A 13,346-nucleotide genomic window follows, 5' to 3' on the forward strand; every position below is an offset into this window, starting at 1 on the left:
TACTGCTTCCGCCTCACAGAGGAAGTCTCTCTTGACCCGGAAAGGTAGAAGGCCACAATTAGGATGAAGAGGTTTAGGGTGAATTCACAGAGAATGGTGGTAGATCCAAGAATGGGCTTTCTTTTTCTTACAGGATCCTCAGTGAAGTGCATTCAGAATGAGGATGGAACTTGGTTAACACTAAAAGAATTTGAAATGGAAGGAAAAGGAAGAAACACAAAGAACTGGAATCGGAGTATACGTTGCAGAGGAACGACCCTAGCAGAGCTGCTGAAAGTATTATAATGACAAGCGACAGATAGGTGACGGGTTTAAATCCTTGAAGGAGAAGTGGGGTTTTAACAGCAGAAATGTGAAGAGCTCCCGTTAGGATTCAAGAGCATGATTTAAAAGGAGTTAAATGTTCATAGAAACAAAATTGTGGGTGACAAAGTTAGGAGCACAGATTGTTCCTGATGGTGGAGAACTTTAAATGCAAGTAAAGGAGTGCAGGAACTTTAAATGCAGGCAGAGGGCTTTGAGGTCAAGAGAGATGTAAGACGCTTAAAAGAAACTAGCTGAACAGATGCCTGCAATCGCTCTTCTGCATCCTCTACCTGACACTTATTCAAGGCCAGCTCATCTGGCCCCCTGCAGCATTTCCAGACTGCCCAGTCCATGGTCCATCTCTCTGCTGCACGTCCACAGCAGGCTATTCCTGTCCTGAGAACTAGTCTTTGTGATCCCAGGACCCAACACAAGGCCCCTCTCAGTAACACTCAAGAAATTTTCACTAGGATGAAATCATAAAGATTTTATCTAGAGAGGAAAAATGGAAGAAGAAAGGAATGGATGGGAAAGAGTAAGAAAGAAGAACTTGGGTCATGGGTTTGAGTGACAGGGGAAAAAGTGATTTTATCACTAAGTGAGGTCCAGAAGAAAAACTGACTGGGGGAGGGAGCTAATTTTTCTTTTTGACGCCTTGGGTTTGAGATCCAGTGTGATGTCTGGGTACAGATACTCATAGGAAGTGGGAAGGCCAGTATCTACAGAAGAAAAACCTCCAGAATAACCTCATTCATTGACTCCTTCTGTCTTTCAGAATGGACTTTTGCTCTGTCCTCCAAGAATAAATCTCAAGAGAGAGTTAAATAGCAAGTGAATTTCTACTACCCTCTCAGTCACCATGTTGCAGACTTTTCCTGTCTGGAGGCTCACCTTAGAGCTTCTGAGTTTCCCAGCTCTGAGTCACCTCCACATTTGGGCATGGCATCTTCAAAACAATTTTCGTAGTTAATTTGGGATGGGGAAGCAAATGACTCTAAAATAAAAATTAAATGAAAAAGCTCATCATGTCCATGTGTTTTAGAAAAAAGATCTGGATATTTGGATGGCTATAAACCAAAGGTGTCAGAAATAAAATACTCTCAGCCTAGATAAGATAGCAAGACCCCATCTCTAACACATTTTTTTTAATCAGCCAGGAATGGTGGTGTGCACCTGTAGTCCCAGCTAAGGCTGAGGTAGGAGGATTGCTTGAGCCCAGGAGTTCAAGGCCAGCCTGAGTGATATAGTGAGACTCTGTATTGCTATACAGAGTGATGTAATGCCAGCACTTGGGGAGACCAAGGTGGGTGGATCCCTTGAGCCCAGGAGTTTGAGACCAGCCTGGGAAACAGGGCAAAACCCCTTCTTTACAAAACATACAAAAATTAGCCAGGCATGGTGGCATGCACCTGTAGTCCCAGCTACTCAGGAGGCTGAGGTGGGAGGATCACTTGAGCTCTGGAGGCAGAGGTTGCAGTGAGGCGAGGTCATGCCACTGCACTCCAGCTGGGGCAACAGAGCAAGACACTGTCTTAAAAAAAAAAAAAAATTGGCCGGGCGCGGTGGCTCAAGCCTGTAATCCCAGCACTTTGGGAGGCCGAGACGGGCGGATCACGAGGTCAGGAGATCGAGACCATCCTGGCTAACACGGTGAAACCCCGTCTCTACTAAAAAAATACAAAAAACTAGCCGGGCGAGGTGGTGGGCGCCTGTAGTCCCAGCTACTTGGGAGGCTGAGGCAGGAGAATGGCGTAAACCCAGGAGGTGGAGCTTGCAGTGAGCTGAGATCCGGCCACTGCACTCCAGCCCGGGCGACAGAGCGAGACTCCGTCTCCAAAAAAAAAAAAAAAAAAAAAATTGCTCCAGCATGAAAAGCAAAAAAAGGCCTCGAAATAGACAGGAACAGTATATGAAAGGACAAGAGGATCATCCATGATTGCACACCAAGTATTGCTGAGTGCTCCGTGCTCCTTATTGGTAGCACCGGGATGGAATGATGCGTTTGAACTGAGCTTTGTCTCTACAGGGCCTCCTTATAGCTGGAAATGGCAGTCATCTATTGGCTGCACTAACTTCCCTCCTCAACCTCTTCTGCTTGCTTAGACGTGTTCTCCAGACATCAGTTCCACTCACGAGCTTCCCATTAGTTGTGAACTTCCAGCAGTGACAATGGTGCCTCCCCCATGTTGCCCTGGAGGCTGACCTGACCAGGCTGGATTCATTCCAAGTTTAAGGCACTGGTCTCCCAATGCCATTTATTATATAAATCATCTTTCCCATGCTGATCTTAAATACCCTGAGAATCAGGGGTGCTCAGTGTAACATCATAGTAGCAAAAAATTAGGGCCAAACACAAGTTCTATCAGTATTGCAGAATAAAGTGATACAGTTACAGAATGGTTTTTTAAAAACTTTTCTTATAGAATATTAGACCTTTGATATAGATATGTGTTTAAATACATGGATTCATAAGTATGGAGTTATCATTCAATCAATGGAAAGCCACCAGAGGGTTCTGCAGTCAGGAGAGCTTCAGGACACTTAATGCTAGTTGTGACGTGTGGGGAAGGAGCCCCTTGTTGCTTATGTGACTGTGTAGGTAGGTCTACGAGTGAAAAAATAGCCGAAAGACTCAACTGCACTTATTTTGAGATGAGATCACAGGGGCATTTGCTTTCTGTATTATACATTTATGTACAGTTGGAATTACTATAATGACCAATTTGTTACTTTTGCAACCAGAAAAAAAAGGATCTTTAAAATCCAGACCATTAATTAATATCCCAACATGATAATACCCTCTAACTCTCCTAATGCCACATGTCAGCACATAATAGCCAGGGGCATGTTTGACCCAGCCTCTCAGTCCCACCTTCCAAGGCCAGGTCGGGAGAATAAGATGAACGTTTATCTGACTGAGAATGGGCCAGTGAGGGCCTTGCCCACAGCCCCATCATCCAGTGTCACTGCTGCACGTCCGTCCGTCTCCACTGCAGTCTCACTTATGTATGTGTACAACAAAGAGACCGATGCTGGTACTCCCAAAATGTGTTTTGTGGTTGCCCTGCAGGGTGCTGCCTCCATGACCCACACATGACGGGCAGCTGGTGTAAAGAGCCACAGGCTGGGCGTGTGACAGCCTTCATCTCCAGAGGGCCTGGATGCAGCCAGCAGTTGCCACTCTATCAGCATATAGTGTGGGGCTGAGGAAAACAGCTTTTGGGGTTTTATGTTTTTTTGTACCAAAAGTCCATGGCCATCATGGGTGGTCCAGAGATGCCAGGAGGCATGAGAGGAGGTTGCCAAAGCCTCCACAGTGAATGAGACTCAGGAGGGCACTAATTCCTGCTGTATTGCAATTTGACAGATTCTAGAATCTTTTGTTAGAAGGAACCCCATTGAAAGTGGGTCTGTTTGCAAGTAATAGCATAAATGGGCTTACCTAAAATCTATAAATGAGGGATGTGTTTCCTCTGGAACTCAAGAGGACTAAAGGATGCTGGGAGGCTTATTAGAACACTGTGGGTACTTAGAGGGTCAATAATTATTTTTTGACAGTGTCAGGGATGGAGCATCCCTCGACTGACCAGATAATGGCCAGAAATTGGTGGTGGATCCCTGTACTATGCCTGGGGCAGTGGCCCATACTTTTTTGTTTTAGTTGAATCCCACATCCATGCGGAAACACAAACCCCATCCTTTTCTGTGAGCTCCTTGTGAGTAATGTCCTGAGTGTGTCACGTGAATGTGCTGAGAGAAGCGTGTCTTCAGGGTGATGTTACACCTGTGCTCCTAGAGAAGGTCAGATGCAGTTCAAATCCTGCTTGCAGATTGTGTACCTGACAGAACTGTCGAGGTACCCCGTGGTAGCCAGATAATGGTCTGTTGTGTCCCTTCGGGGCTGAAAGCAACCTGCAGCTGAGATGCTGTTGAAATACGCACTGAACCGAACACATTAGTCAAATCTATGCCTGCAGAGTATTTACCACTTGCTAAGTGGATGGAGTCAGTAATTTCAATAACATTGGGCCTTCACAGATGGGGTCACAGCATTCAGGTTGTAGTAATTCACCGTGAGGCATCATTCATTCTTTCCAAGCTTAAGAACAGACCAAATTGGGCTGTGAAATGGAGAAACCGTGGGGATAATCATCCCTTCTCTAAATAGATCTTCCATAATGAGTTTTCGTCCTTGAAAGCCGTGTTTTAATTCATATTGATCAGTATTAAATATTTTAACAGAGAAGGTCCATGGAGTTCCATGTTGTAAAGCCCATTGTAAGTGCCAAAGATAACTTAATTTTGATTATTTTAATTTGTTATTTACTGGGTCACAGCATCCGTGCCCACTATGGAACATTTTAGGGCCATGTTATGTTACGACCCTAGGCAGTTAGGCAAGGCACCAGGAAAAACAGTTCCCATACTCCTGCACCTAAATGCCAGTTATCATCATTTCTTACTTTGGTCAGTTAGATCTATTAACAGAGGCTTGGTGGGGCTCAGCAAATGCGGCCCAGAGTGGCCCAGCTCAAAGCACAAGCTTGCCAGCAGGCGGCAGCACAGCTCAAAACACGGCAGAACCCGTTAGCAAGCCACAGCCAGAGAAGAAAAGCCCTAGTGGTGGTGGTCACCACCCAGACTCCCTGCGTGTTGTGCCATTTGTCTTGCAGTTTCCCCCAGGGAGGTGGCATCAGCTCCCCCCACCATAAATTGGGTTTGGATATCCACTGTGGCACACACAAAATGATGTGTTCTAGAACCCCACAGGGTCAGCATTCCTGGGTCATCAGTGGTAGTGGCAGCTGGTCCTAGTGGTGTCCACATGATCTGCCCTTGCAGTGGAAAAACTTGGATGAATGCGAGGTGTGCCGTAAAGGGGGATAACTTCTCTGCTGCGGTACTTGTCCATGAGTCTTCCGTGAAGACTGTCACATCCCCCCTGTGGAAGCCAAGAGGTGAGTGGGATGCAGCCCCGCCTCGGGCACACAGCACTCACCTCCGGATGGAAAGGGCAGGACCTGTGAGCATTGCGGACAAGGGTGTGATGCACAGCAGTCTGGTGCCAGAGACTCTGGGCCTCTCTGGGTCTCTGAGGCTGCCAGCGAGCCTCTTGGCCCCACACTGCTTCTGCCCCTGGAGGTGCCCTTTCCTAGGATGTTATTCCTTGGACAGCAGGGACTCCTGTCCAAGGGGAGTTGGGGACAGGAAAAGCCAGCTTATGTTCTGTGCCTGCTCAGGAAAGACAGGAAGCACGGCTTGTCACACATTTCACCATGGTCTCATCAGGCTGATGGAGGCCTGAGGTCCCTGCAGGTGAAAGCCCGGATTCTGACACTCAAGCCTGGCAGCCTGGGTTCCTTTGTGCTCCCAGCAGCTCAGACAGGGAAAAGAGCCCACGCTTACAGTGACACCACCTTCCTCAGGCTGCCCACCTGCCGCCACCACTGATGTGAGGGAAGGGTCAATGCTGGAGGCCCCACGTGGGGATCTTGGACACTCTGGGAGGTATCCCACCCTCATGGCTGAGCTCATCCTTCCTGAGGGAAGACAGTGGCAGCCACAGGAACGGTGGCCATTTCCAGGGACCTTGCCCTCTGTTCACCTTTTGTCCAACCTCTCAGGACGCTGTGGAGTTGCACCTTCTGCAGGATAAGAGGCCTTCAGGAAGCCAACAGTGTCATCATGTATCTAAGATCCTGGAGAGGCAGATGCAGCCTCAGGACCAGCTGGTAAGTTGGATGCCAACCCCAAGCCTACGCTTTTCCCTTCTCACATGAGAAGCACAAACAGGCACAGGGTCAGGGCATTGCACCAAAGGGAGGCTTCAATGTCTCCTTTTAGAGGATGACGATTTAATGCCCAAACACAGAGTCTAAACAAAATCCCACACACCCCGTGAGCCTTGGTAAGCACGGTTGTAATGCTGACTGGGCTTGGCTGCCCCGTCCGTGTGCATGTCTAGACATTCACCTGGCTTCACTTTCCAAGCTGCATTTCACTTTCAAGCCCTCTTCACATTTTACAGAAATAGGAGTTCCTCCTCTTGAAGGCCTACTGTCATCCACAAAGCTCCTTTTTTACAGGCATTCCATTTAATGTAAGTCACATTTTACAGTTCCCTTGCATAAAATGCACTTTGAGAAATGTGGGGGCTGAGTCCGGCAGGTGTTGCAGTTTGCTCAGGAAGCTGGAGAACGGGAGAGAAGGACAGCACGGCAGCAGTGGAGCAGTGTAGCGGGGATTTCGCTGCACACTCTGGAGAGGGACTACCTGGCTCAAACTCCACCCTACCACTCACGGGCTATGGGATACCGGGCAAGTTGCTGCCCCTCCTGTGTATCTCAGTTTCATCTTCTCTTTAGGAGGAATGTCTTTCCTACTAGAGATTAAGAGTCACAGAGGCCAGCTGGGGGCAGCCGCTCATGCCTGTAATCCCAGCACTTTGGGAGGCTGAGGCCAGCAGATCACTTGAGGTCAGGAGTTCAAGACCAGCCTGGCCAACATGGCAAAACCCCATCTCTACTAAAAATACAAAAATTAGCCAGGCGTGGTGGCGGGCACCTGTAATCCCAGCTACTTGGGAGGCTGAGGAAGGAGAATCACTTGAACCTGGGAGGCAGAGGTTGCGTGAGCCAAGATGGTACCACTGCACTCCAGCCTGGGTGACAAAGCAAGACTCCATCTCAAAAAAAAACAAGAGCCACAGATGCCAAACTGTGTGGGTTCCCATCCCAGCTCTGCCACTTTCTAGCTGGGACATCTTGGGTAGGCTCCTTGACCTCTCCATCCCTCAGTTTCCTCATCTGTGAAATGGGCATCATTATTGATGGTACCCATAAATGTGGAGATTACATATTCATATGCTTGGCTTACAATTTAGTTTATCTAGTGCCTAGAACAATAGCTGGCCTACAGAAGTCAGATGGTGTTATCATTATCACCCTGGAAATGAAGACTTGGATTGTATTTAAACTGGATCCTTTCCAGTGATGACAGCTGTGCTGACATCTCCTCTCTGGTGGCTTTGTCCTGATTCGCGGTTACGGTGAGCCCTTTCAGGAAGCAATGCGGTTGGACCTGGTTAAGGAGAGGCTGAATACGGAAGTGTACACGGTGGCATAGTTTGTGCGGGACATGCGCCTGATCTTCCGCAACCATAAAACATTTCACAAGGTAAAGGGCATGTCCTGCTTCCTTTTTGCATCTTTTCTACTTTCCCCTAATTTCTGGGACAGCAGAATTTTGCAAGGATTACCCTCAGTTTCATCCTGGGGAGAGCTCAAACGAGACAAGGATTACAGAAAAAAAACCACCTCAGCATTCTTGGAGGCAAGGAGTGAGTGGCAAAAAGAACAGCAAGCAGGACAGGGGAGGGATCTCCGGAACAGGAGCTGAAAAAACAAAGGCTCTGTTCCCAGATCGGCAGCTCGCTCCCAACGCGAGCAGTAAATGGCATCCAGCTTCTTTGTTCAAACTGGAAGGAAAGGCAGTTTATGCCTACATTGTTCTTCCTGCCTCAGAAATATGAAAACAAATAAGTAAACAAAATAAAATCAGTTAAACTTCCTGGATACTTATGCTTGCATTTTTTTACACATACATTTCTCACTGGACTCAAACATCTGGAATTGCCTTCAGATACAGTGTTGGTTTCATCCTCCTTTACTAGGGAGGGACCAGCTAGTTGAGCTATCCTGCAATCCCAACATTTGTAACTTTGGTTTGTCCTGATTTTTTGTTTGTTTGTTTGTTTTTGTTTTTGAGACGGAGTCTCGCTCTGTTGCCCAGGCTGGAGCGCAGTGGCGGGATCTCCGCTCACTGCAAGCTCCGCCTCCCAGGTTCAGGCCATTCTCCTGCTTCAGCCTCCCGAGTAGCTGGGACTACAGGCGCCCGCCACCTCGCCCGGCTAGTTTTTTGTATTTTTTTTTAGTAGAGACGGGGTTTCACCGTGTTAGCCAGGATGGTGTCGATCTCCTGACCTCGTGATCCGCCCGTCTCGGCCTCCCAAAGTGCTGGGATTACAGGCGTGAGCCACCGCGCCCGGCCAGTTTGTCCTGAATTTTATCCTCACTTGTGCAGATATTTCTTGGGAGGTACCTAAGGAAGATTTTCATCTCCACCCAGCTTCCTTCCCTTCTTCCATGCCAGGAGTTGGCATGTTCACAAACCACAAACTGTAAACGGGTACCCACTCATGGAGCTGCAGGCAGAAAGGGCTGACCAGAGAGCCACTCAGTGCCTGGCGTATCCTTAGCCCTGGAGAACAGAGGGTCATCCTTCATCAGTGAGTAGGCTTTCAAGAAATGCATTTAAAAACATTTTTTAAGCTATTTTGCACCATGCTCAGATTTGCCATGATCAAAACTAAACCTTCAGTCCAAATCACCTGTCAGGTGGAAGTTAACAACCAGGTGGAGTCTCATGCTTTTCAACATTTTAGTAGCAGCGTCTCCCCATCCATTCTGCCTCACTGCTGGGCCTCCTAAAAAAATATGAGTGAAACTGGGAGCAGTGACTCACATCTGCAATCCCAGCTTTTGGGGAGTCCGAGGTGAGGGAATCACCTGAAGCCAGGAGTTTGAGACCAGCCTGAGCAACATAGCAAGACCTCCTCACCCCGATCTCTGAGAAAAAAAAAAAAAGTTTTAAAAATCTGGGCATACAGCTACTCGGGAGGCTGAGGCAGGAGAATGGCGTAAACCCGGGAGGCGGAGCTTGCAGTGAGCTGAGATCCGGCCACTGCACTCCAGCCTGGGCGACAGAGCGAGACTCCGTCTCAAAAAAAAAAAAAAATCTGGGCATAGTGGCATGTGCCTGTAGTTTCAGCTACTCAGGAGGCTGAGGTGGGAGGATCGCTTGTGCCCAGGAATTGAAGGCTGCAGTGAGTTATGATGGTGCCACCGCACCACAGCCTGGGTGACAGGGAAAGACCTGACTCAAAAACAAAAAAATCTATGAGTGATCTGATGGCTGTAATCTTTCGTCCTTCAACGTGTTTGTTTGCTTTTTTCTCTTTCAGGCTTCCGACTTTGGCAAGGCAGAACTTAACTTAGAGGCAGATTTTGAAAAAGATCTCAAAGACGTGCTTGGTTTTCACGAAGCCAGTGAACGTGGTTTCTGGACTCTTCCTTTACCCTGTTCTGAAAAGACTGAAGCATCGCAACCTCAGGATTCAGCTGATGGGACCCTGGCTTGGACTGTTAATTGCCCGTGAGTCTGGGATGTAATTCGCTGCCCTCAGGACCCAAACCCAGACCCTTCATAGGATTATCACACCCTTCACCACCTTTATTCTTTCTTTTTACCTTTAAAAGGCTATATCCACACTAAAAAACAAAATTAGTACTTCCTTAATACCATCAGATACCCCATCATAGTTCACAGTCTCCCCACTGTCTCAGAAGTCTTTTTAGAGTTGATTTGTTCAAATCAGGATCTAAACAAGTTGCACACATTGCATTTGGCTCACCTGTCCCTATGTCTCTTTTAAGCTATAAATTGTCATGTATTTATTGAAGAACTCAGGGTTTTGGTCCTATTACATTTTTTGCAATCTGGAATTTTCTGGTTGCATTTTCTTAGTGGTATAGTCCTCTCTTCCTCTCATTTTTTGTAAGCTAGAAGTTAGATCTAGAAGCTTGCTTTAACTCAGGTTTTGAGGGGTTTGCTTTGATTTGGGGTTTTTTGGGCATACGCAGGCTTCGCAGGGGGAATTTAGTATTATTTTTTATGTTAAGCTTGGCAGCAGGTGCAGGTGTTGTCAGCCTGATCATCTGTCACCTGACGGTTTTAGCAATACCTAAATCCGTGATATCATCAGGGGTCGCAAAATGATGAGATTCAGATTTTATTTTTTTACATCATTATTGGTCAGATTTCTTCTGCAAATAGCTTCTCTTTAACAATATTCAGTTATCTTGAAATATAGGTTGTACAAAAAATAGGATAAATGCTTGTTTTTTTAATTTAGCAATGTTCAAAATAACAAATTGATTTCCTAATATCCTCTAAAGGTAACCAGGGATTTTTTTATTGATTTATCTTGAACCCACATATTTAAATATACGTAGTATGCTACAAACCATTGCAGTTAATACCTTTATTGATGCTTGAGTTGCCCACTTTTTTTTTTTTTGAGACAGGGTCTCACTCTGTCACCCAGGCTGGAGTGCAAAGGCGCCATCTTGGCTCACTGCAACCTCCTCCTCCTGGGTGCAAGTGATTCTCCTGCCTCAGCCTCCGAGTAGCTGGGATTACAGGCCTGTGCAAGTTCCTCACTTTTAGTGAGAATCTCCTCAGTTTGCCTCCTGAATTGTTTTGAAATGACCCCAGCACTCTTCAATGGTGTATTAGCTATCATTGCTGTGTAACAAATGACCTCAAAGCTTAGCTGCTTGAAAAGAAAAAAACCATGTTATTGCTCACCATTCTGTGGGTCAGGAATTCAGGCATCATCCATGAGGATGCTTACCGTTGCTCCACATGGTCCTGGCAGACCCCATTCATACTTGCACACTGTCACTTCTGCCACAATCTATTGGTGAAAGCAAGTCACAGGGCCAGATTCAGAAGGAGGGAGAATAGACCCTACCTCTTGATGCAGTGAGTGACAAAGGCACATTTCAAAGGAGAATGTTGCTTGGGAAGAAACATTGCTGCTCCCATCTTTAGAAGCAATCTACTGTAGTTCACCCTCTAGCCAAGTAGTTCCCATCTTTCCCATATGCAAAGGACACTCCTCTCCCCTCAGAAGTCTCTCACTCTGCAGCACTGGAACAAAGTCCAGGACCTCCTTATCTAAATCAGGTTCAGATCAGATAAGCCTTCCTGGGACTGGGCACAGTGGCTCACACCTGAAATCCCAGCACTTTAGGAGGCCGAGGCAGGTGGATCGCTTGAGTCCAAGAGTTCAAGACCAGCCTGGGCAACATGGCAAAACCTCATCTCTACAAAAAACATTTTTTTTTAATTAGCTGGGCATGGTGGCACACACCTCTAGTCCCAGCTACTCATGAGGCTGAGGCGGAAGGATGAGCCTGGTAGGCAGCGGTCGCAGTGAGCCAAGAATGCACCACTGCACTCTAGCCTGGGCAACAGAGACCCTGCCAAAAAAAAGAAAAGAAAAGAAAAAGAGGACGGGAGAGGAGAAGTAAAAAGGAAGCAGAGTGGAGGGGAGGAGAGGGGAGGGGAGGGGAGGGGAGGGGAGGGGAGGGAAGGGAAGGGAAGGGAAGGGAAGGGAAGGGAAGGGAAGGGAAGGGAAGGGAAGGGAAGGGAAGGGAAGGGGAAAATGAAAGAAAAAGGCTCCTCAAGTATGGTTCATTGGGTGCAGCTCCTTGGGTGCACCTCCTCTTAAACTAGAATCCAGTGAGCTGAAAAATTGTTTCTCCCCTGCTGCCAACATTCAGTGATGAAACAGGGACAGAATAACCACTAAAGATACTTCCATTCAAACAGGGAAGAAAGAAGCAGCAGTCACTCATTTATAGCAATTCTGAAATCCAGTCAAGCACATGGTGCTAGTTCTCCCTAATCCCAGGGCAGGAAATTTTCCCAGACACATGATTTATATGTATTATACATCTCTAATTCCCATCCAATCCCACAGGCTTCTTCCTTGTCTTCCTAGGTTCTACATTGGTGTCTCTCTTCTCCAACAGTGTTACTCACTTGCTCAATCCCCAGGTACAACAATATAATTTAACAGAATTTCAATACTCAGACCACTATGAAAAACAAACTAAACTGATTTCAAAATTTCTGCAGGGTTTATTTTTGTTTGTTATAGATTTCATATGCCATTGCAGAGGGTATTTAAGATACCATTGCAGAGGATTTGGCACTTGTATTTATACAAGAGATTGGTCTATAGTTTTTACAGACTGTCAAAGTCAGATTTATGGTTATCCTACCTCGGTAAAATAACTTGTAAAATTTTCTACCTTTTAAGATGTTCTGGAATAATTTATAGTGTTTTAAATTAACCAAAAGGAAGTGACCCAGAGTTCACTAGGGAGATAGTGTTGGCCACATTATATGCTTTTTTTATGCATATACTCTGTTGGTTTTTGAGACAGTTCTGCTTTTATGTTTTTCTAAGAAGTCATCTATTTCATTTGTGGTTAAAAGTTAATACAGGTGGTCAGCCAGCCGCAGTGGCTCAGGCCTGTAATCCCAGCACTTTGGGAGGCCGAGGTGAGTAGATCATGAGTCAAGAGATCGAGACCAGCCTGACCAACATGGTGAAACCCCATCTCAAATAAACACAAAAACTAGCCAGACGTGGTGGTGTGCGCCTGTAATCCCAGCTACTCAGGAGACTGAGGCAGGAGAATCGCTTGAACCTGGGAGGCGGAGGTTGCAGTGAGCTGAGATCGCACAACTGTACTCCAACCTGGGCGACAGAGTAAGACTCTGTTTCAAAAAAAAAAAGAAAAAAGTAATATAGGTGGTCTCATTTCTATCATATTTTGATATTTCTCTTTTTAATGTTTTAATGTTATTTTTGTCTTTTTTTTTTTTTTGCTTCCGCCTTCTATTTTGGAAGGCATCATAACGGTTTTTAGTTCCCATATTTACCCATAAGTTTTCCCAATGCATTTCTACTTACTTTTTTAATGTCAAAGTCAAAATATCTGTAATGTGCTGGGAAAACTGGCTAGCCATATGTAGAAAGCTGAAACTGGATCTCTTTCTTACACCTTATACAAAAATTAATTCAAGATGGATTAGAGACTTAAATGTTAGACCTAAAACCATAAAAATCCTAGAAGAAAACCTAGGCAATACCATTCAGGACATAGGCATGGGCAAGGACTTCATGACTAAAACAACAAAAGCAATGGCAACAAAAGACAAAATTGACAAATGGGATCTAATTAAACTAAAGAGCTTCTGCACAGCAAAAGAAACTACCATCAGAGTGAACAGGCAACCTACAGAATGCGAGAAAATTTTTGCAATCTACTCATCTGACAAAGGGCTAATATCCAGAACCTACAAAGAACTCAATCAAATTTACAAGAAAAAAACAACCCCAT

General features: G+C 46.0%; 1 protein-coding gene across 10 annotated transcripts in view; it reads left to right on the forward strand.

The window, feature by feature from the left end:
- SP110 (SP110 nuclear body protein) overlaps positions 1-1,327 on the forward strand; it is a 42,915-nt gene extending 41,588 nt beyond the window's left edge. For 9 of the 10 annotated variants that reach the window (XM_050751115.1, XM_050751123.1, XM_050751117.1 and 6 more), the window contains one exon: positions 134-1,327. In XM_050751115.1, coding sequence (XP_050607072.1) covers positions 134-285 — 152 coding nt within the window. In that variant the 3' untranslated portion in view covers positions 286-1,327. The remainder of the gene's footprint in view (positions 1-133) is intronic. The other variant, XM_050751116.1, reaches the window with a different exon arrangement.
- Positions 1,328-13,346: the final 12,019 nt, after the last annotated feature.

This window comes from Macaca thibetana, chromosome 12, assembly GCF_024542745.1.
Source record: "Macaca thibetana thibetana isolate TM-01 chromosome 12, ASM2454274v1, whole genome shotgun sequence".
Classification (NCBI taxonomy): domain Eukaryota; kingdom Metazoa; phylum Chordata; class Mammalia; order Primates; family Cercopithecidae; genus Macaca; species Macaca thibetana.